The sequence below is a fragment of the Neovison vison genome, chromosome 13, assembly GCF_020171115.1.
Source record: "Neovison vison isolate M4711 chromosome 13, ASM_NN_V1, whole genome shotgun sequence".
Lineage (NCBI taxonomy): Eukaryota > Metazoa > Chordata > Mammalia > Carnivora > Mustelidae > Neogale > Neogale vison.
In genome coordinates this window covers 29,057,618-29,083,199 of record NC_058103.1, presented here as the reverse complement: position 1 = coordinate 29,083,199, position 25,582 = coordinate 29,057,618, and the positions used below count along the sequence as shown (strand labels likewise).

Here is a 25,582-nt window from a genome sequence, read left to right as displayed (position 1 = left end):
TTCAGGTCCAAGGATCTGGCCACTGGCTGCATCATAAAACCTCAGAAGCTCCAACCTTTTCCTCCCCTTCTTCGCCTCTGCTAATTATACAAGGGTGTCCGGTAGACAGGAGTCCCTGTGCCCACAACTGGGTAATAATGTCAAGACTTGTCACAATAGACCTTTTGCAAAGGAATGAATGGGAAGGGTTGGCAAGGGCAGGGAGTCTGTAAAGAAAAAAAATTCCAGTAAATTAGAGCAAGGCCTTTTGAACAAGTCAAAGGTCCCAGTACTCAGGACTCCTAAAGGACCCCACTTTCATCTCCTGAAAAGCCAGACCTACTTTGGTTGGAATCCTGCTCCCCTCAACTAACAGCTGGAAGAAGTGGGAGGCAGCAGAGCTTCCCTTGGACTGGGAGAAGATGGGGTTTCTGGCCCCACTGTGTCCTGAGCCAGCTGCACCGTTTTGGGTCAGCTCTTGGAGTTTTCAGGCCCCCATGTTGTCATGTGTGAAATGAAAGGAGAGGTTACTTTCACAGGCTCTCTAGCTTGGAAATCCTTGTGTAGGTTTGGGGCACAGTTGAGCCGTGTGGTCTGAACATGGGGAGAAGGCTACAAGCAGACCCTTTTAGGGATGAGGGTTTTGAGGAACTCTCAGGAGCTTAACTGAAAGGTTGTTTTTTGTTTTAAAGATTTTATTCATTTATTTGACTCAGAAAGAGAGATCACAAGTAGATGGAGAGGCAGGCAGAGAGAGAGAGAGGAGGAAGCAGGCTGCCCGCCGAGCAGAGAGCCGGATGTGGGGCTCGATCCCAGGACGCTGGGATCATGACCTGAGCCGAAGGCAGAGGCTTTAACTCACTGTGCCACCCAGGTGCCCCAACTGAAAGGTTTTTTTGTGTATGTGGTTTTTTTTTTTTTTTTGATTTTATTTATTTGACAGACAGATCACAAGTAGGCAGAGAGGCAGGCAGAGAGAGAGGAGGAAGCAGGCTCCCTGCTGAGCAGAGAGCCCTGATGCGAGGCTTGATCCCAGGACCTGAGATCATGACCTGAGCCGAAGCAGAGGCTTTAACCCACTAAGCCACCCAGGTGCCCCAACTGAAAGGTTTTTAAAAGACTCCTGTGTGCGGAGGACCAAAGGGCATGGTTAAGCCCTGCAGGAACATAAAATAAATTGCTGCCAGTTTGGGAGGGAGGAGATTGTCAGGTAGAGGGACTGGCTCCTTGGTGACTCTGTGCCTACAGGCTGGGACCTTGTGCTATTGACCAAACATGCCTGACCTTGACATTATCCATTATCCTCTGCAAAAGAAGATCAGGTGGGAGCAGTAGATTTTTGAGCACTGTTGTCAGGAGGGAGGAGCCCCGCTTGCTGAGCCCCTGGCTTCCTGCCTGGTCTTCCATCTCAGTAACCTGTAATGTGGCATCCCCCATCTGCCTGCAGAAATCACAGACCATCGTGTGCTTAACTCGCTGTGCACCCGCCTGGCTTTTGTTCTCTCTTCAGCTCCAAGTCAAATATTAATACTGACTCATACTATTAAACACCTAACTTACCTGCGGACACATTTACGTCTTAGAGACCGATGCTATCTGTTTAGAATGTATTGCTAAGAGGACATGAATTCTTGCCTAAATAATTATGCCCGGGGTTAGTTGCACAAGTAACAGTAACTGAGCAAATACCAGAGATAATTATTTGCTGATTATTAATTCAGTGTATTTTCTCTCTCCACCTTAGATTTACTTTACTATCATGTGTTTGAAACATGTTAATGAAAGATGTATTTTTTTTTTTTTAAAGATTTTATTTATTTATTTGACAGACTGAGATCACAAGCAGGCAGAGAGGCAGGCAGAGAGAGAGGAGGAAGCAGGCTCCCTGCTGAGCAGGGAGCCCCATGCGGGGCTCGATCCCAGGACTCTGAGATCATGACCTGAGCCGAAGGCAGTGGCTTAACCCACTGAGCCACCCAGGCGCCCCATGAAAGATGTATCTTTAACACGCATTAAAGATGTCCTTTCACTTCTAGTGCATTGCTTAAAACTTATCAACTATAATGTTTTTATAAATAATTTTTGATGCAAAGATCAGGGAAAGAATTCACCTGCTTTTTGTATAGAGCATTTTGTTCAAAATATTTTGCCGGCAAATTCTGACCTCATAATCTCCCACCCACTTAGATAGGTTTTGTTTTGAGTGTCCCACTCCGCATTCATTCTGTAGGCATTCCACAGCTGCTCTTTGCTGAGCCTTGGAGCTATAGCAATTGAGGGTAAGCACTTGAATGTTTTCTGTTTTTATTTCTCCTTGGAGAGCTCATCTTTTTTCAAGATTTTAAACTCCAGGCAGGCAACTCTCCAGTTGACATTTCCAGCTCTGTAGACCTCCAGGCCCACATCCCCACTCGGGTATTCTTGCATCTAAAACCTAACTCTTCCTCTGGTCTGTTCTTAGTCTGGGAGGCATCTTCTGCGGCGCCTGAAGTGTGTGGGGGGGAATGGGCGGGGGAGGTGTGTGTTCTAGGTTGGAGAGCGGCGGCGAATTGGGAATAAAAGTGGTGTAGTGGCGCCACCGTCAGACTCCTCTGGGTACTGCAGGAGGGAGGGGAAAGAACCAAAGCAGTTAAGCCTTGGTGGGGGGAGGGGAGGAGGATGAAACACCGCGATGACGTCAGTGTGCAGAGTGGCCTGGAAGGAGACTGGAAGTAGGGAAATCAGCCGGGAGCTTGCTTTAATGTTGCAAGTATAGTGTAACGATAGTATTGGTTAAAATGACAGACCATTTCGATCCTTTTGGAGGAGAGGGTCGTGGACCCTTTCAGGATAGTACCAAAGCTATGGGTCTTCTCCCCAGAAAATTAAGCACACGTGTACCAAGTATTATGTGTTATTTTGGGGGCGGTTCATGGGTCACAGTGGCTGATGAGACAGGTGGATTTGGGATCTGCAAAGGAAATAGGAATAGCACAGTGTAGCTGGTGGAAGTCAGTAGGGAGACTTGGAAAAGGAAGTAGTTTACGGAAGAAGAGAACAACAGGCCGTGTGGAAATGTGGAGATGTGCTTTGGGTAGCACACGTGTGTCTGGAGCTGTGTGAGAAGCAGCCCAGCAGTGTGGCTGGAGGGGGAGACCCGAGTCATTTGATCTGATTGCATGAGTTTTCCTTTTAAAGGGGGCCTGGCTGACTCAGTGGAGCATATGACTCTTGATTTCGGGGTTGTAAGACTAAGCCCCACGTTGGGTGTGGAGGTTACTTAAAAAAAAGATCTTTAAGAAAAAAAGACTTTTCCTTTTAAAGTAAGTGAGCTCCTTGAGTTAACAAAACAGCAGAAGGCATTCAAGTATTTCCCAATAGAAATAATGGGAGCCATAAATATGCCAGTAATATTCTTAGAGCAGTTTGGGATTGCTCTCATAAAAACAACAAAAAAAAAGAAAAACCCATACATGAGGAAACAGACACTAGATAAATTCCCAAGTAAATAGTTTCATTAATATTCATTATAAAACTTTAAACAGGGGCGCCTGGCTGGCTCAGTGGGTTAAAGCCTCTGCCTTCAGCTCCGGTCATGGTTTCAGGGTCCTGGGATCGAGCCCGGCATCGGGCTCTCTGCTCAGCAGGGAGCCTGCTTCCTCCTCTCTCTTCCTGCTTCTCTGCCTACTTGTGATCTCTGTCTGTCAAATAAATAAATAAAATCTTTAAAAAAAACTTTAAACAATTGAGCATAAGTTGTGAGAATCAAGATCAGGAGAGAAGCTGACCATTTTTTTTTTTTAAAAGATTTTATTTATTTATTTGACAGAGAGAGATCACAAGTAGATGGAGAGGCAGGCAGAGAGAGAGAGATAGAGGGAAGCAGGCTCCCCGCTGAGCAGAGAGCCTGATGCGGGACTCGATCCCAGGATCCTGAGATCATGACCTGAGCCGAAGGCAGCGGCTTAACCCACTGAGCCACCCAGGCGCCCAGAAGCTGACCATTTAAAATTATAGTTATTCTGCAGCCAATTAAGCCGACTGTGCTCTTTGTCTGTGGGGGCCCAGTGTGCCATGGCTGCAAACAGTAGCCTCCTCGGTAGTGTATGCAGCCTGTTGATTGTATGGGTTGCCCTAAGGGACCTTGGAGACAGCCCTTTTGGTGGATGCTGGGATCTGACCTCATGCCTATCTCCAATTTAGGTTGCAGACAGGTATGCGGGGTGCCTTTGGAAAGCCCCAGGGCACAGTAGCCAGGGTCCACATTGGCCAAGTCATCATGTCCATCCGTACCAAGCTGCAGATCAAGGAGCATGTGATTGAGGCCCTACACAGGGCCAAGTTCAAGTTCCCTGGCCGCCAGAAGATCCACATCTCCAAGAAGTGGGGCTTTACTAAGTTCAATGCGGATGAATTTGAAGACATGGTGGCTGAAAAGCGGCTTATCCCAGATGGCTGTGGGGTCAAATACATCCCTAACCGTGGTCCATTGGACAAATGGAGGGCTCTGCACTCATGAGAACCTTAGCACTACCCCTTCCCGTCATATTCATGCCCACCAATAAATCCAACTTCCTGTCAAAAAAAAAATAAAAAATAAAAAATAAAAATAAAAATAAAATAAAAGTATAGTTATTAAAGTAAGCTTCAGGGGCGCCTGGGTGGCTCAGTGGGTTAAGCCGCTGCCTTCGGCTCAGGTCATGATCTCAGGGTCCTGGGATCGAGTCCCGCGTCGGGCTCTCTGCTCAGCGGGGAGCCTGCTTCCCTCTCTCTCTCTCTCTGCCTGCCTCTCTGCCTACTTGTGATCTCTCTCTGTCAGATAAATAAATTAAAAAAAAAAAAGTAAGCTTCAGATGAACAGACACAACAAGATGTCTAGACTTTTCAAAATCGTTTCCCTGGTGTGTGTATGCTGCACTGGGAGCAGTGTGAGTCCAAACACCACATCCCTCCTGTTCCAAGTTCTCTGCCAACATCACCCCGAGATGGTGGCTGGTGCAAAGGCGTTTTTGACCCCATAAGCTGCACTCGAATGGAAGCACTTTGGGGTCTGATCTCCTAGGAGCAGATGTGTAGAAGTAGAGCGCTCTCCCAGAAGAGATAAGGGGAAACCAGATGGTTAGTTTCCAGAACGTCCAGGGCTTTGGTCCTGCTATACAGGAAGTCATCACTCTGACATTTGGGTTTGGGGAATTCACCAGTTCTCCTGACTGGGGCCAAAATAACACACCTATTCCAGAGACCAAGGTGGGGCCCAGCCCTGAATCTTCCCTCAGTCACCCTTCCCAAAGGGGTCTGGTGGCCATTGGACAAGCCACATGGAGCCTTGCGCGGGTCCAGGCTGGGACTGGCCACCCAGTACCCGTGAGGCACCACGGAAGTGAGCGCTGGTCCTGAATTCCTCAGAACCTACACCCTCCATCCCCTCTAACCTGTGCTAGGTCTTCGCATCCAGCCTCTTCAGGTAACCGGAAAACCGATGTTGTACAATGAATGATCGGACTATTTCTAGAGTCAGTGATGGATTTATCAAGGTAATTGTGTAGTTTTAGAGACCCCAGATAACCTTGACTTCCCAGGGCCTACATAGCTTGGCATCTACTTGGAAGGATAACAAGCCTGAGAGACCTCCACTCCCCGAACTTGCAGCAACGGTCATCTGTTGCTTATTTATTTTCATGGCACTTGTCTCCTGTCGGAAAACATCAAATGACAGGAGAGGGGACTTGAGCCAAGGATCCCAGGGTTGGGTCCTATTAGCTGATGAACCATATTGTTGGGTGAACCGTGACCCTGTGTAGCCTTCCCTGATGTTGGGGAGATACACACCATCTCTCATTGTTGAGGTGGGGTCAGACAATAAATCCACGAGGTCTTTAGAAGTGTTATTTATAATAAAAGCTGAAGAAAACCGCAGATTTTTCTTCCCTGGGCCCCCCCCAACCAGATTTCTCCAGGAATGCCTTAGTCTGTTCAACTAGAAGAACCAGGACTGGCTTGGTGGGGACTTGTCCTGGGTGAGGGGCTCCGAGAGAGGCTTAGCAAAGGGATGGGTTTAAATCAAGGAAGAATCATGAAGACGGGGTTAAGAGCCAGAGAAGCCATCCTGAGCATCAGGTCAGAGGGTTAGGAAGGCTGTAAGCAGAAAACAGTTCGGTGAATAAGAAGTGAGAGGTCAGGTCAGACAGATGCTTTGTATGACAGGTGAGTGAAGTGGGACCAGCCCCGTGACCCACGAGGCAATGGTGTTGCAGGGGACCTGTTTTAACTGGTGGTGACCATGGGGGTGAGGGCAGATTGGCCATCTAAGATCTGCCAGAACAGACTAACCAGGAAAACTCTAGAAAACTGGGGTTCTGTGATATTTTTCATACAGAAATCAAATCCCTAAAATTAAAGTTAGAAGTCTCCTCATGCCGTGAGTATTTGGTATAACTTTGCAAAAGACTGGTAAGTGCTTATGAGTTACATAGCTGCCCCCACCGTCCCCAGCACAGGCTTCCTTCTGGTGCTCTATATGGTCTGATCTCAGGTGGCCTGAGTAGCCGAGGGGATACCCAGCCCCTGGATCGTTGGCAGTGCAGGGTCCTGTCCTCGGCCGATGTTTTTCCTGCAAAGATAACAAGCATTTCCTTCTCGCCTTCATCCTTACCTTTGAAAGGTAAATCCCTTGTGCCAGACAAAAATTTCCCTCTCTGTTGGCACATCTGAGATACCTATCGATTTTGGGTCACAGGGCAGAGGAGGTTGAGTTAGCAGCGAGATACCTGCCCCCCCACCCCACCCCGTGGTTGTGTGGTCGCCGGGAAGCCCCCTTGCTGGTGCTTAGTCTGGGCTCCCACCAAGCCTATCAGCTGCTTCTGTCGCCTTGCCCACAGCTTCCCCTCACTCCCTGCTGCTCTTCTCGGCCTTCTATGATTGTGGGAGCCCTTGAGCGAGGCCCCCTCTACACTTTCTTCCCCTTAGCTTCACCTCCTTGTGAGTGTTCCATCAGGGACTGTGTTCTGCGTGGAATGTCCCTCCTGGAAATGACAGTGTTTCTAGCAGATTCAGAAAACCCTGAGGGACGGTGCCAGGCATCTTGTTAGAGCTTACCAAAAGAAACATGGAAAGGAATCAGACGCATGGACACCTTTAAGCCTTGGTGCAAAGCATAACCGTCACTTCTGGCAGTTCTAAAAGTTTGTAGGATGATAGGATGTGGCAGGATTTCAAATCCCAGCTGCTGCTTGCTAAGACGCTGAATCCTAGAGATTCTTGTTTTGAGCTCTGTGGACAAAGATGGCTCACTATGACTTTGACGGTTACTCAGGGGTGGAGGTGAGATTTTCCTGAGCATTGTGACTCTGAAAGATTGACTTCTGGAAGGTTTTTCACAAGCCTACCAACCTGGCATCCAGTGTCTCTGGCTGGCCTGTTAGAGTTGCTGATTTAGCCTTCTCTCTTTATGACATGATTCTGTTTAAAAGCAAAACTCCCAGTACTGTTCATGTGATTGCTTAGCGTCTCATGCCATGTTACATAAAGTTTCACTGTAATTGAAAAACTAATGAATAGCACCCCAGGCAGTAAATAAATCACAAAGTTCATTAATTCAAAGCACCGAACATCAATTTGTAGAACACTACAGCACAGTGTAAAATAACATTACCTACAGTGTTAAGAATGGGAAAGCGGGAATTAATTTTATTTTAATTTTTAATGCACTTTTGACTGCTTGAAAAGGATGTTAAACATTAACAGAATTTAATATATACACTGGCATTTATTAAACCACTGATTGATGAACAAATTAAGCACTGTGTGTTTTTTAAGTATTAAAGATTCAGTAGTGATACTTAACTTGCATGTCACAGAGGAAACCGTTCTTAGCATATTTTGCAGGACCCTCCCATAGAGTCTGCAACCCCCATGCTGAAGGTCGTGGACGATTGCGATCAGCTGCTTGGTTATCTGAAAAGAGGTGGAAAGACATTCTGCTTTTGTTTGTTCTGATCAGTCAGTTCACCAGACATGCGGGAACTGTGAGAAATCAGACGATGAATTTGCACCCTCGACGGCACATCCAGTCTTCCCGGGAAAAAGTTCTGTTTCTCAGGTTGAGGCAAATCCAGCAGCATTTCGAAGGTTCCGTCTACGGCATGAGCATTACTGATGATGCAGAATCAGGAACGGTCCTGGGCGTGTTGCTCTGTCTGAACGACCATCACCGACACGGGACATTTCACCGCTGAGGTCTTAGAATTTGAGGGATCTGACTTGAATTTTGATTCTTTTTTTTTTTAAGAAGATTTTATTTATTTATTTGACAGACAGAGATCACAAGTAGGCAGAGAGGCAGGCAGAGAGAGAGGAGGAAGCAGGCTCCCTGCTGAGCAGAGAGCCCACTGTGGGGCTCAATCCCAGGACCCTGAGATCACGACCTGAGCTGAAGGCAGAGGCTTAACCCACGGAGCCGCCCAGGCGCCCTGTTGAATTTTGATTCTTTCAACACAAAACCTAACTCAAAATAAGCAGCAAGCTGGGGTGATTTTTCACTAAAAGGAATGAGTTGTCACTCTAGGGGCCGAATTCATTGATAAGCCAATCAAGAATGAAAGCAGCATACTCTAGACCATTGTGCTGTTTTTTTTTTACCCTAGCTGTAAAAGTGGATTTCGCTGAGGGATTCCATTCGGCTGATATTGAATTATGCACACGATTCCAAGTTGCTAGAAAAAGAATTTATTATCTTTGAAATTGGTCAGTGTATTTGTTTACTCTAAGGGCCTTTTGGCTTAAATGATCTATTTAATCTTACACTGATCAAATTGAGAAAGGATTGCCAAGTATCCATAAATTCTATCGGGTAATCACTATTTACTTTGGCTCATAATTTCCCTGCAAATGAATAACTTCTGGTCAAGACTGTAACCTGCCTCACATCGTGGCCTCTTTGCTGCCGTACTCTGTAGAGACACCTCGGCTCATAGGCTGCAATTATTTATGCAAGAAATTAATAATCAGAAATCAAAATGTATTTCAATGATCCTCAAAGACATAAATTTGGGGCTGAAGTGTCCTTTGGGAAATGACTTTTCTCACACTTAGCAGGAGGAGCACTGAACAGGTATAGAATTGTCGAGTCCCTATGTCATGCACCTGAAACTAACATAACATTGTACATCCACTACAATAACAACATTTTTTAAAAAAAGGCAATAATTCTTTTCCTCTTTCTACAAAGGTAAACATATTCATTATGTATTACTCATAAAAATATGAAGCTGATGTGTGTATTTCCCCCAACTCCACTGCTCAGAGGTTATCTTGTTTACATTGAGATGCCTGAACTTTGTTTTTCAAATATGCATATGCATCTGGTCACACTAGCCTATTGTTTTAAAGTCTTTTAAGAAACGTGTCATGTATGGGCCGGCTGGGTGGTTCAGCCCAGTATGGGCTGGTTGGGCGTCTGACTCTTGGTTTTCGCTCAGGTCATGTTCTCATGGTTGTGAGATGGAGCCCTCAAGTCGGGCTCGGTGCTCAGCAGGGAGTCTGCCTGGGATTCTCTCTCTCCCTCTCCCTCTCTTCCTCCCTCTACTCACATACCCGTGTGCGTGCTCCCCCCGCTAAAATAAATAAATCTTGAAAAACAAACATGTCATGTATCATGACAGCTTTCCATGTTAACACATACAAATCAATTTTATCACTTTTAAGGCTGCATAATATTGTACTATACGGACCTTCCGGTTGTTTCCAATTTTTCATTATTCATTATGGGCCAAATTCTGTTTTCCCAAAATTCATACATTGAAGCTCTAATTCTCAAGGTGACTATTTGGAGATGAGGCCTTTAAAGAGGTAATGGAGGGTAAATGAGGTCATAAGGGTGGGGCCTTGATTCAGAATGACTGGTGTCCTCATATGAGAGGAAGGAAAGAGGGAGCAAAGGTCACGCCAGGACCCAGGAGAAGATAGCCATCCGCAAGCCAAGGGGGGAGGTCGGGGGAGAAACCGACCCTGCCAGTGCCTTGATCTTGGACTTCTAGCCTCCAGAACTGTGAGAAAATAAACTTCTGTTATTTCAGCCACTAGTCTGCTGCATTCTGACTGAGCAGCCTGAGCTGACTAATACACTATTACAAAGGCAAGAGATGCACACTTAAGATAAATTCCTAGAAAAGGACTAGCTAGTTCAAAAGTACCCCTTTCAACTCCCAGCTCCCAGAACTGCCTGTATTTCTTTTTTCTCCTTTGATGTTTTTACACATATTACCCAATTCCCACCCAGAAGATTTCCACTTAGGTATCTTCCACCATCACTGTATAATGTCTGCTTTCTGCACACACTGGTAGTTTCCATCTTTTAAATCTTCACTATCTTTTATTGTGGTAAAATTTGCATTTCTTTGACTATTAGAGCATTTTTCCACATGACTATTTGCATGTCTTTTCTTTTTTTTTTTTTGGTGAAATGAGTTTTCATTTCATTTCTCCATTTTATGGGGGAGAGTCATGTTTTTCTTATTTATGTATAACAGCTTTTAAAATCTATCTAAAGGATATTAGTTTAGATGGTCTAGGTTTTTTATTAAGATTTAATTTTTTTTTAAGATTTTATGCATTTATTTGACAGAGGTCACAAGTAGGCAGAGAGGCAGGCAGAGAGAGTGAGGGAGGCAGGCTCCCTGCTGAGCAGAGAGCCCGATGCGGGGCTCGATCCCAGGACCCTGGGATCATGACCTGAGCCGAAGGCAGAGGCTTTGACCCACTGAGCCACCCAGGCACCCCTTATTTATTTTTTTTTAGTAATCTCCACACCCACTGTGGGGCTCAAACTCATGACTCTGAGATCAAGGGTAGCAAGTTCTTCCTACTGAGTCAACCAGGCACCCCTTGAGTACACTTTAAATTTTTCTTAAAAGGAGGGTCTCTTAAGCCAAATTCTCTCACACATTTGTAGCACAGAAAATATCTAACATGCCCAGATTTCCTTTTGATTACAGAACGAATTCTGTGATTTTTTAAAAAAGATTTTATTTATTTATTTTACAGAGATCACAAGTAGGCAGAGAGCCAGGCAGAGAGAGGGGGGAAGCAGGCTCCCTGCTGAGCAGAAAGCAGGACCTCAAGATCACGACCCCAGCCAAAGGCGGAGGCCCAATCCACTGAGCCACCCAGGCACTCCTCTGTGATGGTTTTGATTCTCCCACGTGTTCCATATTATTTTTCTGGAGTAGAAAAATATGAAGCATTGAAGATTGTCATCATTCCAGCTATGCAAAGTGATGGGCTAAGAAGGTAGATGTTGCCCCAACTAACTGGGGTAACTTAGAGCCAGAGATTTTGGTAGAACCTGAGTTTCCTTAAGTTGCAGACAGGCAAAGTTTTACTACCCCTACCATTATACCCCTCCTTTTTAAAAATACTATGCCCAGTATTCTTCAAAGCATGACGGGTGCTCATTTTGGACTTACACGAGGTCTGTAGCTTTCTCAAGTCCAGCCTGTTCCTTGATTAGATTTGTAACTATTTATACTGTATCTATATGTATATATATGTACGTGTATATATATACACACACATATATATGCATATATTTTAGACTTTATTAGATAGAGCACGAGCAGGGGGAGCAGAAGGGGGAGAGGGAGAGGGAGAAGCAGGCTCCATGACGAGCAGGGAGCCCGAGTTGGGCACCATCCCAGGGTCTCGGGGTCATGTCCTGAGCTGAAGGCAAAGGCTTAACCCACTGAAGCACCCAGGCGCCGGGTGGTAACGTGAATTCGGTCATCTCACATGGGTTTGAGATGGATCTGCAGTCACAACTCCTATAATAGCTAACTTAAGTGCTTCTTGTGGGCCAGGCACAATCACGACCAAGTACTTTAACTTACAATGCTCACTCAATCTTATGAACATTTTGCAGAAGAGGAAACAAGCTTACAGAGTCAGATTACTTTAACCCAATAGTGATAGTGTGAGTTCAGGGGTCGAACTAGGCTCCAGCTCCTGCTACTTTCAGCTTCCAACGATTCTACTTCGGGGTCTCTGCATTTTCCCGGTTCTCACAGAAGTCTTCAGGTATCAATTTCAGGGACGTGGCTCCGCCCCGCCCCGCCCCTCCTCGCCCCGCCCCGTCCTCGGTCGAGGACGAGTTTAAAAAAAAATACACAAAAACCACACTTCCCAGAGTGCACCGCGAGCGCGAAGGCCTCACTGTCGGCGTGCGCTCTCCGGCGCCATTTCTGTAGAGGGGAACGGCAGTGCGGCCTGTAATCATGGCGCTGTTCCCGGCCTTTGCGGGCATTGGTGAGGCTCCCAATAGCGGCAGCGCCAGGAAAGGTAAGCATACAGAAGGGATGAAGAAGGCACTTGGCGGGCAAGCGGAGTTTCTCAATCCTAGGCCTGGGCCCTTGCCTTGGATTTGTTTATCCACCTCTATCCCAGAGTTCTCCGCGGCGCTGCGAAGACTTCTGGGAAGCGAAGCCTCCTGGCCCCGTCCTGGCTTCGGCTTTGTGTTGCACAGCAACAGACGGAGAAAGAGAGACGGAGGAGAGCCCTTGGGGCTGGGGCTTCGATGTTGTCATGCTCTTGGACCCCTTTCTTGCTTTGAGACTCAGTTACTTCACCTGTGAATCGGAGATAGTAGTACTCCTCATCTCAAGGAGATTTCCGATGCAAATCCTGGGTGTTCTTATTACATCTTTCTTCCTTTCCCGTTTTACTTATTTCTGAACTTCTTAGTGGGTTCATAGCTTTTTGCCAACCTAGAGCTAGGGATTAGGATCCAAAGCCTAATCGAACGCAGTTTTTCTCCAGAGGGGCACAGATGATGGGAATCAGAACTGTTTATTGAGGGTCCGCAGGTGATGGCATTCCATATTCTGTTTAGCCTTCAACATTCCCAGGCCACCTGCATTATTAAAGATTGCGACGGGGGATTGTCATTTGAAGTAATTAATCCTTGGGTGCCTGGTAGCTCAGTGGGTTGAGCCTCTGCCTTCGGCTCAGGTCATGGTCTCAGTCCTGGGACTGAGGCCCGCATGGACTCTGCTCAGCGGGGAGCCTGCTTCCCCCCTCTTTCTCTGCCTGCCTCTCTGGCTATTTGTGATCTCTCTGTCTCTCTCTCTGTCAAATAAATAATAAAATCTTAAAAAAAAATAATCCTAGATCATGCACTTACGTGGCAGAGTCCAATTGTGTCTAATACCTCTTTTATATCCTCTCATGGTTCCTTCACTTCTTTTTTGGTAATGCTGTTCATAATTTTGAGTAATTTTTTATATAATTAGTGTAAGTTTTGGCTGTCTTTTACTAGACTGTAACCTCCATGTGGTCAGGGATAGTGTCTATACATTGTAACATACTTTGATCCGGGCACAAGTCTAGAATATAGTAGGTGTTCAACAAATGGTTGCTGAATATACAGACCTGTAATAGGTGATGTGGGAAACAAAGGCAGGAGAAACATTATTAAATTTTCTTACTACCTACAGCCCATTGACAAGTTCTTAAAACAAGTAGAGTGCTCTTCCTCTCGGAACTCTGCTGCCTCAATGTTTATACTTTGCTAAGGTCAAAAGGCCCTGGAAACCTTGCTTCCAAAATTTGTTAGCAACTCAGGCTATCCCTAACCCTCTCCCAGCTTGAAAGCATATAGTGGGCCACTCATTGTGACCCCAGTGCAGCTCTTTCTGCCCAAGGGTCCTGTTCCCATGCTTTAATAAAACTAGCTTTTGCACCAAGGAGTCTCAAGAATTCTTTCTTGGCCCTCATCTTCGAACCCTAACTTCTTCCCTACATCAGTGTTTATTTTTAAAAAGTAACAAAAGGTCAGATGTTACAGATGTCACAGGTGAACTACAGGAATACTGACTTCTGAGAAGAAGGTTTATTTAAGAGAAGGTTTATTTAAGAGATAACTTTGGCGATGGGTCTTCATGAAGGTAGGATTTGGACAGATGGAGATAGTAGAAGGACATTCTAGTCCCTTCAAAGAGCTGCAGGAAGAAAACTGTGTGACCTGTGCAGAAAATTGCTAAGCCCAGTTTGTTTGAAAATACAGAGGCATAAAGGGGAGTCCTTTTGGGAAATGTGGTTGGGTCTGGTATGTGGTAGTGACTTGAGTAACAGGTCAGGGGTTTATCCTTTATTTGGGGAGGGTGAAATGGAAAGTTTAAGGGGAGTGTCACCCTTGTCATTTCTCTTAACCAGTATTTGTCGGACATGTTCGGGTAGTCAATGGCAGTAAAATGTTTGTAGGAGAGCTTTTTATGCAGCACTGTATTTTTAAAAAATTTGAATATTATCACTTGATGAAATTAACTATAATTTTTTAATATCATCTGATTTCCAGTCAGTGTTCACATTTCCCAAGTTGTCTCAAAAATGGCCTCTTAATGCTTCTTCAAGTCAGGATCCCCAAAGGATACAACACTGTATTTTGTGGATCTATCTCTTAGGTGTTTTTAAAACGGTTTCTCCTTCCCTTCCACTTTCCCTTGTGATATATTTGTTGAGGAAAATGGGTCATTTGTCCATTAGACATTTCCCACCAGATCCTCCTGGTGATATTTAGCATGCTTCTCTATCCCAGTATTTCCTGTGAGCTGGCAATTAGATCTAGAGAGTTAATTAGATTCAGATATAATTTTCTAAATTGAAAATACCTGGTCGGGGTATTTGCTGTTGACTCCGGTCAGGAGGATGTGCTGTCGAGTTTTCTTTCAGAAATGTTAAGCTTGATCAGTGATTTCTTGGTCCAACCTGACTTAGGCATTATGGAGCTGTCCATCAGTCTTTCACCTAATGATCTTTGCAGCCATTTATAATTATTGCTTAGAGGCATTATTTCATTGGGGCCACAAAATGGTTATTTTCTTTTTTTTTTTTAAATGGTTATTTTCTAATTTTAAATTTTCCTCCTATATTAACATCAATTATTCTGTAAACTTCCTGTCAGCACTTACTGCGGTAACTTGAAATAGAATTCAGGCAGGAAGGACAGGACGAATGGTTGATTCTTTTCCTTTGTCAGTGTTCAGAAAATGAGTTGGGGTCCCTGCAGCTTTTAGAGGGCTCAGATCCTCTTCATTATGAACTCTTGAATTTTTAACACTTGTATTTCAATCCATTGCGCATACTGTTTTTCTTATGCTCGAATTGTCCCATCTGTGGCTACTGGGAGCCTAACTAAGTTTGGTGTGTGTCTTTTTGACATGACCCAGATGTCTTAATTGCTTCCTTGCTTTCTGGCCTAAAAGGTTTCCAGAGCTCATCACTTACATGTTTTGTTAGGGCCTGGAATTGGCTGTCTCTCTAAAAAACATGGTTTCTTTTAGTGGAAAATGATATGGGAAGGTTAAAACCACAGGTTGGTGTCTGGAGTACCAATTGCACTGGGTTGTCATTACTTTTAGACATTTTGGTCAAAACCAGGAAGAGAGAAGTATATCATGAATTCACCTTGGTATTTCCAGGCCGAATTTAAGATTGTGAGATTTTTACTTCCTTCCTTTTTTTTTTTTTTTTTTAAGATTTTATTTATTTATTTGACAGGCAGAGATCACAAGTAGGCAGAGAGGCAGGCAGATAGAGAGAGAGGTGGAAGCAGGCTCTCTGCCTGCTCTTCCATCAGGCAGAGAGCCTGATGCGGGGCTCGATCCCAGGATCCTGGGATCATGACCTGAGCCGAAGGCAGAGGCTTTAACCCACTGAGCCACCCAGGTGCCCCTTTACTTTCTTTTTATAATTTAATTTGTGATTTATACATACATCTGTAATTTAATGTTTATTTTTCTTTCCTCTGATGCTGAAAAATCTTAGTTCCTGGGGCACCTGGCTGGCTTGGTGGGTAGAGTGTATGACTCTTGATCTTGGGATTGTGAGTTTGAGTCCCATGTTGGGTGTGGAGATAAAAAATAACATCTGTTAAAAAAAAAAGTCTTGGGGCGCCTGCGTGGCTCAGTTGGTTAAGCAACTGCCTTCAGCTCAGGTCGTGATCCTGGAGTCCTTGGATCAAGTCCCACATCGGGCTCCCAGCTCCATGGGAAGCTTACTTCTCTCTCTGACCTTCTCCCTCTCATGCTCTCTCTCTCTCTCTGAAATAAATAAAAATAAAATCTTAAAAAAAAAAGTCATAGTTCCTAATGCCACCAGTACACCTGGTATATGTTCAAAATAACAGTAGTAATATGATTAATACTAAATAATTTAATATTTCTTTGTGGTTCTTTTTGTCCTTAGGATGTATCCTGCCGCAGATGTGTGGTCAAATGGCCATGTTTTAAAATCACTTGAAATAATTCTCTGCCTGGTTTTGTCACCAGTTTGGCATATAGTTAGGTATGGTTGTTTTTAATTTTTAGGGATTGCTTTTTTTCCTTGTTTTTGAATTGATCCTGTTTTATAGTGTTCTGAAACATTTGCATGGTCCTGAGGTTGAAAATGTAAACCAGGTATATTCAGAGAAAAAAAAAGGCTTTCATTTCTGTTCCTCCAACCTGCTACTTTCTTTTTTCTGTGGGTTAGAATTTTAGTCAGTCAGTGATATCCTTCCATTTTTTTCTCAATACGAGTAACTACATTTCTTTCTCTACCTTAAATGTAGACTTTTCTACATTTTATTTCTCTCTCTCTCTCTCTCTTTTTTTTTTTTTTTTTTAAAGATTTACTTCTTGGGGCGCCTGGGTGGCTCAGTTGTTAAGTGTCTGCCTTCGGCTCAGGTCATGATCCCAGTGTCCTGAGATCGAGCCCCACATCCGGCTCTCTGCTCAGCAGGAAGCCTCCTTCTCCCTCTTCCACTCCCCCTGCTTGTCTTCCCTCTCTTGCTGTGTCTCTGTGTCAAATAAATCCTTAAAAAAAAATAAATAAGAGAGAGAGCTTGAGCAAGCAGAGGGGGGCAGAGGGAGAGAATCCTGAAGCAGGCTCCCTGCTGAGCACAGGGCCTGATGCGGGGCTCCATCTCAGGAGCCTGAGACCATGACCTGACCTGAAATCAAGAGTCAGACACTTAACCAGCTGAACCACCCAGGCACCCCACTGTTATGTATTTTTTAATTTTTAATTTTTTTAAAAGATCTATTTATTTGAGAGAGACAGCACAAGATTGGAGGGGCAGAGGGAGAGGGAGAATCCTTTTTTTTTTTTTAAGATTTTAGAGAGAGAGAGAATGAGCAGGGGAGGGGCAGAGGACAAGCTGACTTCCCACTGTGTGATGAGCTGGATGTTGGGCTCAGTCCTAAGACCCTGAGGTCTTGACCTGAGCTGAAGTCAGATGCTTAACCCACTGAGCCACCCAGGCACCCTGTAGAGAGACTCTTAAGCAGACACCCTGCTGAGTGCAGAGCCAGACAGGGCTTGATCTCATGACCCAGAGATCACAACCTGAGCTGAAATTAAAAGTGCCCTGCCTCTTTTGCATTTTAGCTGAAATCCCAGAGATAACTCTACAGTCTTTGCCCTCTACAGTATGAGATCTTCCTCATTTCTTTTGACTGACAGACAGAACTCCATTGTGTGATGCCATATGGTTTAATCAGACAAGTTCCTATTAAGAACATTTAGACTGTTTCGTTCTTCTGCTGTTATAAATAGAAGCACTGTACTGTTTTTTTAACACATGATGTTACATTAGTTGCAGGTGTACAACATAGTGATTCACCCACTTTATACCTTATGCTCTACTCACTGCAAGTGTAACCGTCAAATCACCAGGCGCCGCTGTACAGTATCATTGACTCCGTTCCCTTCCCTCTGCCTTTTATTCCTGTGATTTATTCATTACATCACTGGAAGCCTGTATCTACCACTCCCCTTCACCCATTTTGCCCATCCCCTGGCAGCCTCTCAGTTCTTTATATTTATAAACAATTCTGCTTTTTGTTTATGTAGTGTTTTGTAGATTCTCTATATAAGTGAAATCATGTGGTATTTTTGTTTCTAAGATTTCACTTAGCATCATACCCTTTTAGGTCCATTTATGTTATCGCAAATGGCAAGATCTCATCCTTTTTTATGGCTAAGTAGAAATTCCTTATTATTTATATTTTTTATACAGATCACATCTTTTTTTTACTGATTAGTCTATTGAAGAACACTTGGGCTCCTTCCATATCTTGGCTATTGTAAATAATGCTGCAGGAAACATAAGGGTGCATATGTCTTTTTGATTTCTTTGGGTAAATACCTAGGAGTAGAATTATTGGATTGTATGGTATTTGTGTTTTTAATTTTTTGAGGAATCTCCATACTGTTTTCCATATTGGTTGTACCAGTTTGCTTCCCACTAACAGTACACAAATGTTCCTTTTATCCACATCCTTGCCAACACTTGTTATTTCTTGCCTTTTTTAAATTTTAGCCATTCTGACAGGTGTGAGGTGGTTTTCTTGGGTTTTGATTTGCCTTTCCCTGATGATGAGTGATGTTGAGCATCTTCCCATGTGTCTGGTGGCCACTTGGATGTCTTCTTTGGAAAATTGTCTATTCATGTCCTTGCCCATTTTTTGTACTTCTTGCCTTACACTGTAAAATGTTACAAAAATGTAAGATCGTTGGGGCACCTGGGTGGCTCAGTTGGTTGGGGGTCTGCCTTCAGCTTGGGTCATGATCCCAAGGTCCTGGGATCAAGCCCTGCATTGGGCTCCCTGCTCAGCAGGGAAGTCGTCTTCTCCCTCTCCTTCTCGCTCTACTCCTGCTTGTGTTCTCTCTCTCTCTCTGTCTCTCTCTCTTTCTCTCTCCCCCTCTCACTCACTCTCTCAAATAAATAAATAAAATCTTTTAAAAAATGTAAGATCATTAATAGTAGTGCAGAGTTTTAATTAAAAAAAAAAACAAAAACTTAACTGCTGGACAGGACAGACAGGCAGTACCCAAGTGAGTGACAGCAGCTCTGCTTCTCACTCTGGAGGTAACTGTTAAGTGTTAGGACAGGATTTAAGTAGGCATCGTTCAGTAAGAGGTTTGAGGGGGGAAATATAGCAACATTCATTCTTTCAACAAACAGGCATGTCTTAGGAGCAGCAGAGAGCCTCCAATGTCTGACCCCTCCAGTTCTCAAGTTTTCCTTCTGTGCCATCAGACTATTTATTAGGATTTTATACTCTTTTTTTTTTTTTTAAAGATTTCATTTATTTATTTGACAGAGAGAAATCACAAGTAGATGGAGAGGCAGGCAGAGAGAGAGAGGGAAGCAGGCTCCCCGCTGAGCAGAGAGCCCGATGCGGGACTCGATCCCAGGACCCCGAGATCATGACCCGAGCCAAAGGCAGCGGCTTAACCCACTGAGCCACCCAGGTGCCCCTAGGATTTTATACTCTAAAGCATTGTTGTTCGGGTGTTGAATATTTGGTAAGAGTTAGGAGGGAAGATGTCATGTCCATTCATTTAATCCTCATAACATTATATGAAGCAGGTATATTATCCATATTGGGGAAGGAAACTAAACTCATTTTTTTTTTCTCTAAAACCTACTCTTCTTCCTGTTTCCGCATATCGGAAAATGGCACCACCATTCCCCCCAAGCCAGAACTGAGACCCATACTTTGATTTCTCCTCCTTCCTTCACCCCCATTCAGTTCTTCATCCCATCCTTCCAAATAACTCTTTTCCCATACCTCTTATTCCCTTCCATGTATTTTGCCCATCCACCTACCCTGTTCCCCTCTGACAGCCATCAGTTTGTGCTCTATATTTATAGGTCTGATTTTCTTTTGTTTGTTCGTTTATTTTTTAGATTCTGCATATAAGTGAAATTGTGATATTTGTCTTTCTCTGACTTATTTCATGTAATACCTTCTAGGTTCATCTATGTTGTTGCAAATGGCAAAATCTCACTTTTTTATGGCCCAGTGATATTCCCTAGTGAGTGAGAGAGAGAGAGAGGGAGAGGGAGTGTATGTGTGTGTGCGTGTGTGCACATATACACATACTACATCTCTTTTTTAAGATTTAACTTATTTATTTGACAGAGAGAGAGTATTAGCAAGGAGGAGAGGGAGAAGCAGGCTCCCTTCCTAGCAGGGAGCTTGATGTGGGGCTCGATCCCAGGACCCTAGGATCATGACCTGAGTTGAAGGCAGACACTTAACAAACTGAGACACCCAGGTGCCCTACACACTATGTCTTTATCTACTCATCTGTTGATGGATGTTTAAGTGCTTCCATCTCTTGGCTACTGTAAATAATGATGCAATGAATGTAGAGGTGCATATGTCTTTTTGCATTAGGTTTTTTTCCCCTTAGGATAAATACCCAAAAGTGGGATTGCTGACTTCTATAGTATTTATAGTTTTAATTTTTTGAGGAACCTCCATACTGTTTTCCACAGTGGCTACACCAGTTTGCATTCCTACCAACAGTGCGTAAGGGTTATTTTTTTCCTGCACATCCTTGCCAATGCTTATTTCTTGTCTTTTTTATTTTAGCCATTCCAACAGGCGTGAGGTGGTGGCTCATTGTAGTTTTGATTTGCATTTCCTGGGTGGTGAGTGGTGTTGAGCATCTTCACGTGTCTATTGGCCATTGGATGTCTTTGTTGGGGAAATGTCTATTCACGTCGTCTGCCCATTTTTTTTTTTAAAGATTTTATTTATTTGATAGAGAGATCACAAGTAGGCAGAGAGAGAGGGGAAAGCAGGCACCTCGCCGAGCAGAGAGCCTGATGCGGGGCTTGATCCCAAGACCCCGAGACCATGACCTAAGTCGAAGGCAGTGGCTTAACCCACTGAGCCACCCAGGTGCCCCCTCTGCCCATTTTTTGATTGGACTGTTTAATGGGTATTGAGTTGAATGAGTTCTTTATACATTTTGGTTATTAACACCTTATTAAGTACATCATTTGCAAATATCTTCTCCCATTCAGTAGGTTGTCTTTTTGGTTTTTTGATAGTTTCCTTTGCAGTGCAAAAGGTTTTTAGTTTGATAGAGTGCCGATTGTTTATTTTTGCTTTTGTTGCCCGTGCCTGACATGACAGGTCCAAAAAAATATTTCTAAGACTAATGTCCAAGAGCTTAGTACTGATTTGTTCTTTTAGGAACTTTATGGTTTCAGTTCTTACATTTAAGTGTTTTACTCATTTTGAATTTATTTTTGTGTATGGTATAAGCGAGTCGCCCAGTTTCGTGCTTTTGCATGTAGCTATATCCATTTTCCCAACACCGTTTATTGAAGAGACTGTCTTTTCCTCATCGAATTTTTTTGGCTCCTTTGTTGTAGATTAAATGACGACATAAGTGTGGATTTATTTTACGCTGTCTATTCTGCCTCATTAATCTGTGTATGTCTATTTTTGTGCCAGTACCATACCATTTTTATTATTACAGCTTTGAAGTGTAATTTAAAATCTGGGGTGTGATACTTCCATCTTTCTTTTTCTTTCCCAAGATTTCTTTAGGCTATTCAAGGGCTTTTGTGGTTTCATACAAACTTTAGGATTATTTTGTTCTAGTTTTGTGAAAAATGCCATTGTTATTTTGATAGGGATTGCCTTGGAGCTTGTAGATTGCTTTTGGTAGTATGGACATTTTAATTCTAGACATGAGCGTAGTGTATCTTTTATACCTTTTGTGTCTCCTTCAGTTTCTTTCATCGGTGTATTACAGTTTTTGGAGCGCTGGTCTTTCACTTCCTCGGTTAAATTTATTCCTAGGCATCTTATTTTTTCTGATGCAGTTGTAGATAGGATTGTTTTCTTATTTTCTCTTTCTGATAGTTTGTAATTAGTGTATAGACACACATCAGTTTTCTGTATATCAATTTTGTATCCTGCAACTTTACTGAATTCATTTATTCTAAAAGTTTTTTTGTGGCGTCATTAGTGTTTTCTGTATATAGTATCATGTCCTCTCCAAACAGTGATGGTTTTACTTCTTCCTTACTAATTTGGATGCCTTTTATGTCTTGTCTGGTTGCTGTGGCTGGGAGTTCTAGTACTGTGTTAAATGGAAGCGGCAAGAGTGGGCATCCTTGGCTTACTCCTGATCTTAGAGAAAGGGCTTTCAGTTTTTCACCATTGAGTATAATGCTGGCTCTGCATTTGTCCTGTATGGCCCTTATTACGTGGAGGTATATTTATACCCGCATGGCTGGGAGTTTTGATTATGAAAGGATATTGAGCTTTGTTCAATGCTTTTTCTGCATCCATTGAGGTGGTATGGTTTTTATTCTTTATTTTGTTCATGTGTATCATGCTGATTGATTTGTGGATTGTGAACCAAACCTGGAATAAATCTCACCTGATCATGGTGTAGGATCCTTTCAACATACTGTTGAATTCAGTTCGCTAACGTTCTCTTGAGCCAGTAACTCTTCGGTTCACTAGCTTACCCCTCTTCTCACTGCCACTTCCCAGTTTTGGCCGTCCTCACCCCCTGGAGTGACGACAGCCTCCTCACAGTCTCCCTTTCCCAGTCCCACCTTCACTCCCTGAACCAAGCTGCACACTGTAGGTGGAATGTTAAAGTGCATTCATTTAAAAACATCCTGTGCCATTCGCTGGTATGAACGCTTGACAAATAGTAACTCACTGAGTCGTGACCCTGTGAAGCTGGTACCATTCTCTGGGTTTTTAAGGAGGAGGAAGTGGAGTCACAGCGCCCATAAGTAACCCTTCGGCGGGCAGGTGGCTGGCAGCCGCAGAACCAGGATCTGAGCTCGGGCAGCCCAGCTTCGAACGTGCGCTCTCGCAGACCGCTGTTCGCCGCTGCCCTTCAGAATCCTGGATCCAACTTTGTCCCTCTGGTGCAGAGCTCTTGAGTGTCTGTCCCTTGCTTTTAGGGTAAGCCCAAACTCTGACATGTTTGTAAGGCCCCCAGCCTCTCCAGCCAGCTTCATTGTGCCCCCACTTGCTCTCCCTCCCAGTGGTCCAGACATAACAGCTTCCTGCTGTTTCCAGAGCCCCGCTCTTCTGCTTTCAAGCCTTGGTACTGCCACTTCTTCTACCCAGACTCTTCCTAGGAGGTTAGCCTCACTCCTCCTCTTGGTCTTGCCGAGCTGTTCTCCCAGGCAGCTTCTTCTGACCCATACCTAGTCCGGATCATGTGCTCCCATTAGACCCTGGGTGTTTTCTTTGTCTTGACATTTGTCACTTTGCATGTAAGTGACTGCAAGTGTGTCAGTGCCCTACGGTCAGGATGCGTTTGTCTTGTTTGCTGTGTGTTCCTAGCTCCTAGAACAGTGCCTGGCTTTGCGTAAGGCAAAAAAAACCAACCTGAGTGAAAAAAAGAGAGTCCGAGATTAAGTATTTTGTTAAGAGTTGTACTACCAGTAAACAGTAAAGCCAGTATTTGAACACAGGTCCTTCTAGTTTAGACACTTGCATTATAAATCACACTGTGATATTAGAATGTTGGGGTTTGGACTCTTTAAACATTACTCTTGGGATCCCCGGGTCTCTTCAAATTGTAGGTTAACTCCGGAGAAGGGCTGACTTTGGCTGGGTACTCTGTAATCACCATCTTAATAGCAGTTTTTAGCCTCGTTTGCTGGTGCTTTGTGTACAGATGTTTGTGTGCTCAGTTTCCTTGTCGGAAAAGAAGGATTTTGATCAAAATGAAGGGCGTGGCTCGCTCTTATTGAAGGAACAGTCCCCTTCCCTAGTATATATGCTAACTGATTACCCTCAACCTTGGAAGTGTCTTCTGAATTATTCCTGGAGGCGTGGCGCTCACCGGAGTTCACAGAAACCAGTGATCAGTGCTGTTTTGTTATAATAGAATGGGCAAGGGATGAACTGGGATGTTTTATCCGGTTGTGATTCAGAATTTTTTTTTTTAATTTAAAATGATTCGTGGTGATTTCGTCATCCCTCCATCCAGTGGAATTGAATTAGAGCATTTGCACTAGCAGTGGGGAAATAGCATGCTGTTTATCATAAACTTATCATGAACTTATCATAAAAAGCGTGTCAACTTAGGGATGTTCCTTATATAATTTTCTGTAAAATTACACATGCGTAGTTCTTCCAGCTGCCTGCCTGATTTTTGTTAGGCAGTGGTTCTAAAGTGGTTTTCTGCCTGATGCTTCTACCCTTCTTTTCCTAGGGCTGTGTGTGTGTGTGTGTGTGTGTGTGTGTGTGTGTGTCTGTGTGTTTGTGTATAGCAGAGTGCTTATTTCCAGACAGGTTCAACCTGTGCTTATTTACTAACCTGCAGGGACAAAAGGTTTGTCAGCCAGTCAGCTTCTCTATCTAAACCCTAGGCATGTTGTATCCTGCTCATCTTCCTGTAATATATTATGTCCTGCTTGGTATTGACACAGCGATCTAAATACGTATTTGAAGTCTATCACAGGAACTTGTAAATCACGTGAGGATGTAGGTAAATATAGAAAAAACCCTTTGCAATCTGATTAATAAATTATCTTTTAATGTCAAATAACGTCTTCCAGGATACCATGTAATCAGAATTTAATTTAATAATCTACATGTATTACATGAACAGTTAAGTTTATCGTTAAGTATAAATCCCACATGAGCAGAGACCTGGCCTGCCTTATTCCCACTGTACCCCCCAAAGCCTGGGATGTGCCTGGACACATAGGCAGTATTCAGTACTTCATTCTTTAATGAGTAAATCTCCATTTACAGTGAAGACTGGAAGAATTAAAATAGTTGTATTTATACCTAGATAATAGCATGCTTTTGATGGTTTCAGATTCCTTCAGTGCAGTCAGTTAGGTGCTGGGGATACAGAGATATGAAGATCTGGTTCAGGTTCCCAGTCATTTTATTGACTCAACAAATATTTATTGATTCCAGTTACTTTGTGCCAAGGTGCTGTGCTAGGGGTTTGGGAATACAGGAGTGAGTAGTCATGACCTCTGCCCTCCTGTTGCATTTAGTTTAGAAAGAAAGGAATGGGAGGAGGGTAGGCGAGCTGGAAACTTGGATGCAAGCACTGGAAACCAGTTTGCTGGATTTGTTCAGCTGGCAAAATGTTTTTGTCTTTTTCTTTTTTCCATTCTCACTCCCTACAGTGTCACAGTGATCATTACTAATCTGGTCCCTGGAAGGATTTGAGTTGTTTTGCCTTTTGCCTTAGCATAAAATAGTTAGACTGCCATGCAGGTAATGAGATCGTAATGTGAAACTTGCCACAAGAGCTTCGTGTACCTGTGGCGGGGAGACTTCAGGAAAACCAGCTCCTTAGTTGAGGGAAGGAAGAGTAGCACCCTGGTGTGGTGGGGAGACCGGATGGAGGAGCGCAGATCCGGTTCAGGTGTGTGCCCTTGGCCCTGTGACTGAACAACTTTGGGCCCCCTGCTGTTGGTCTGTAAGTGAGGGGGTGGCGTCCCATCTGTGCCGCAGAGAGCCCTCTCAGAGACGCCTCCCCCTCCCTCTAGACCCCCAGGAGCAGCCCTACTTCTGCTGTTCTGCCTATTGGGCTTCTCTGAAACATTTTGTTTGAGCATGTTTTCTTTGGCTAAAAAGAGTTTTAAAATCTCTGGACTAGATGATCTCCAAAATTCCTGCATGCCTGGCATCCAGTGATGAGTACTTCTGACATTCCATGTTCACTGCTCCTGTGCTCCCAGGAAGAAAAAAAGGCAGCAGCCTCTTCTTGTCAGGTGCAAATACCCTTTGTTCTAACAAAAGGTGATTTGAGTGAGATGAAGGTCACAGAGAAGTTCAGTGAT

General features: G+C 43.9%; 2 protein-coding genes and 1 non-coding gene across 4 annotated transcripts in view; all 3 read left to right on the top strand.

Annotated features, from left to right (window-relative positions):
- The first annotated feature begins 3,980 nt into the window (after positions 1 to 3,980).
- On the top strand, positions 3,981 to 4,114 carry LOC122895172. Its single transcript, XR_006382151.1, has one exon. It is a non-coding gene; the product is annotated as a small nucleolar RNA SNORA70 (small nucleolar RNA).
- Positions 4,115 to 4,151: 37 nt separating this feature from the next.
- LOC122893995 (60S ribosomal protein L10-like) lies at positions 4,152 to 4,579 on the top strand. Its single transcript, XM_044231351.1, has one exon. It carries the CDS (start codon positions 4,175 to 4,177, stop codon positions 4,475 to 4,477), a length of 303 nt encoding a protein of 100 aa, XP_044087286.1. The 5' UTR covers positions 4,152 to 4,174; the 3' UTR covers positions 4,478 to 4,579.
- Positions 4,580 to 12,149: 7,570 nt separating this feature from the next.
- The window catches only part of NRDE2 (NRDE-2, necessary for RNA interference, domain containing), a 58,175-nt gene continuing 44,742 nt past the window's right edge, over positions 12,150 to 25,582 (top strand). For both annotated transcript variants that reach the window (XR_006381732.1, XM_044231347.1), the window contains exon 1: positions 12,150 to 12,288. Coding sequence is in view for 1 of the 2 variants with exons in the window: in XM_044231347.1 (XP_044087282.1) it covers positions 12,225 to 12,288 (64 nt within the window). In the remaining variant the exon portion in view is untranslated. The remainder of the gene's footprint in view (positions 12,289 to 25,582) is intronic.

Bases quoted from the DNA above. Each gene is read 5' to 3' on its own strand.
- LOC122893995 (XM_044231351.1), top strand. From the start codon at position 4,175: ATGCGGGGTGCCTTTGGAAAGCCCCAGGGCACAGTAGCCAGGGTCCAC.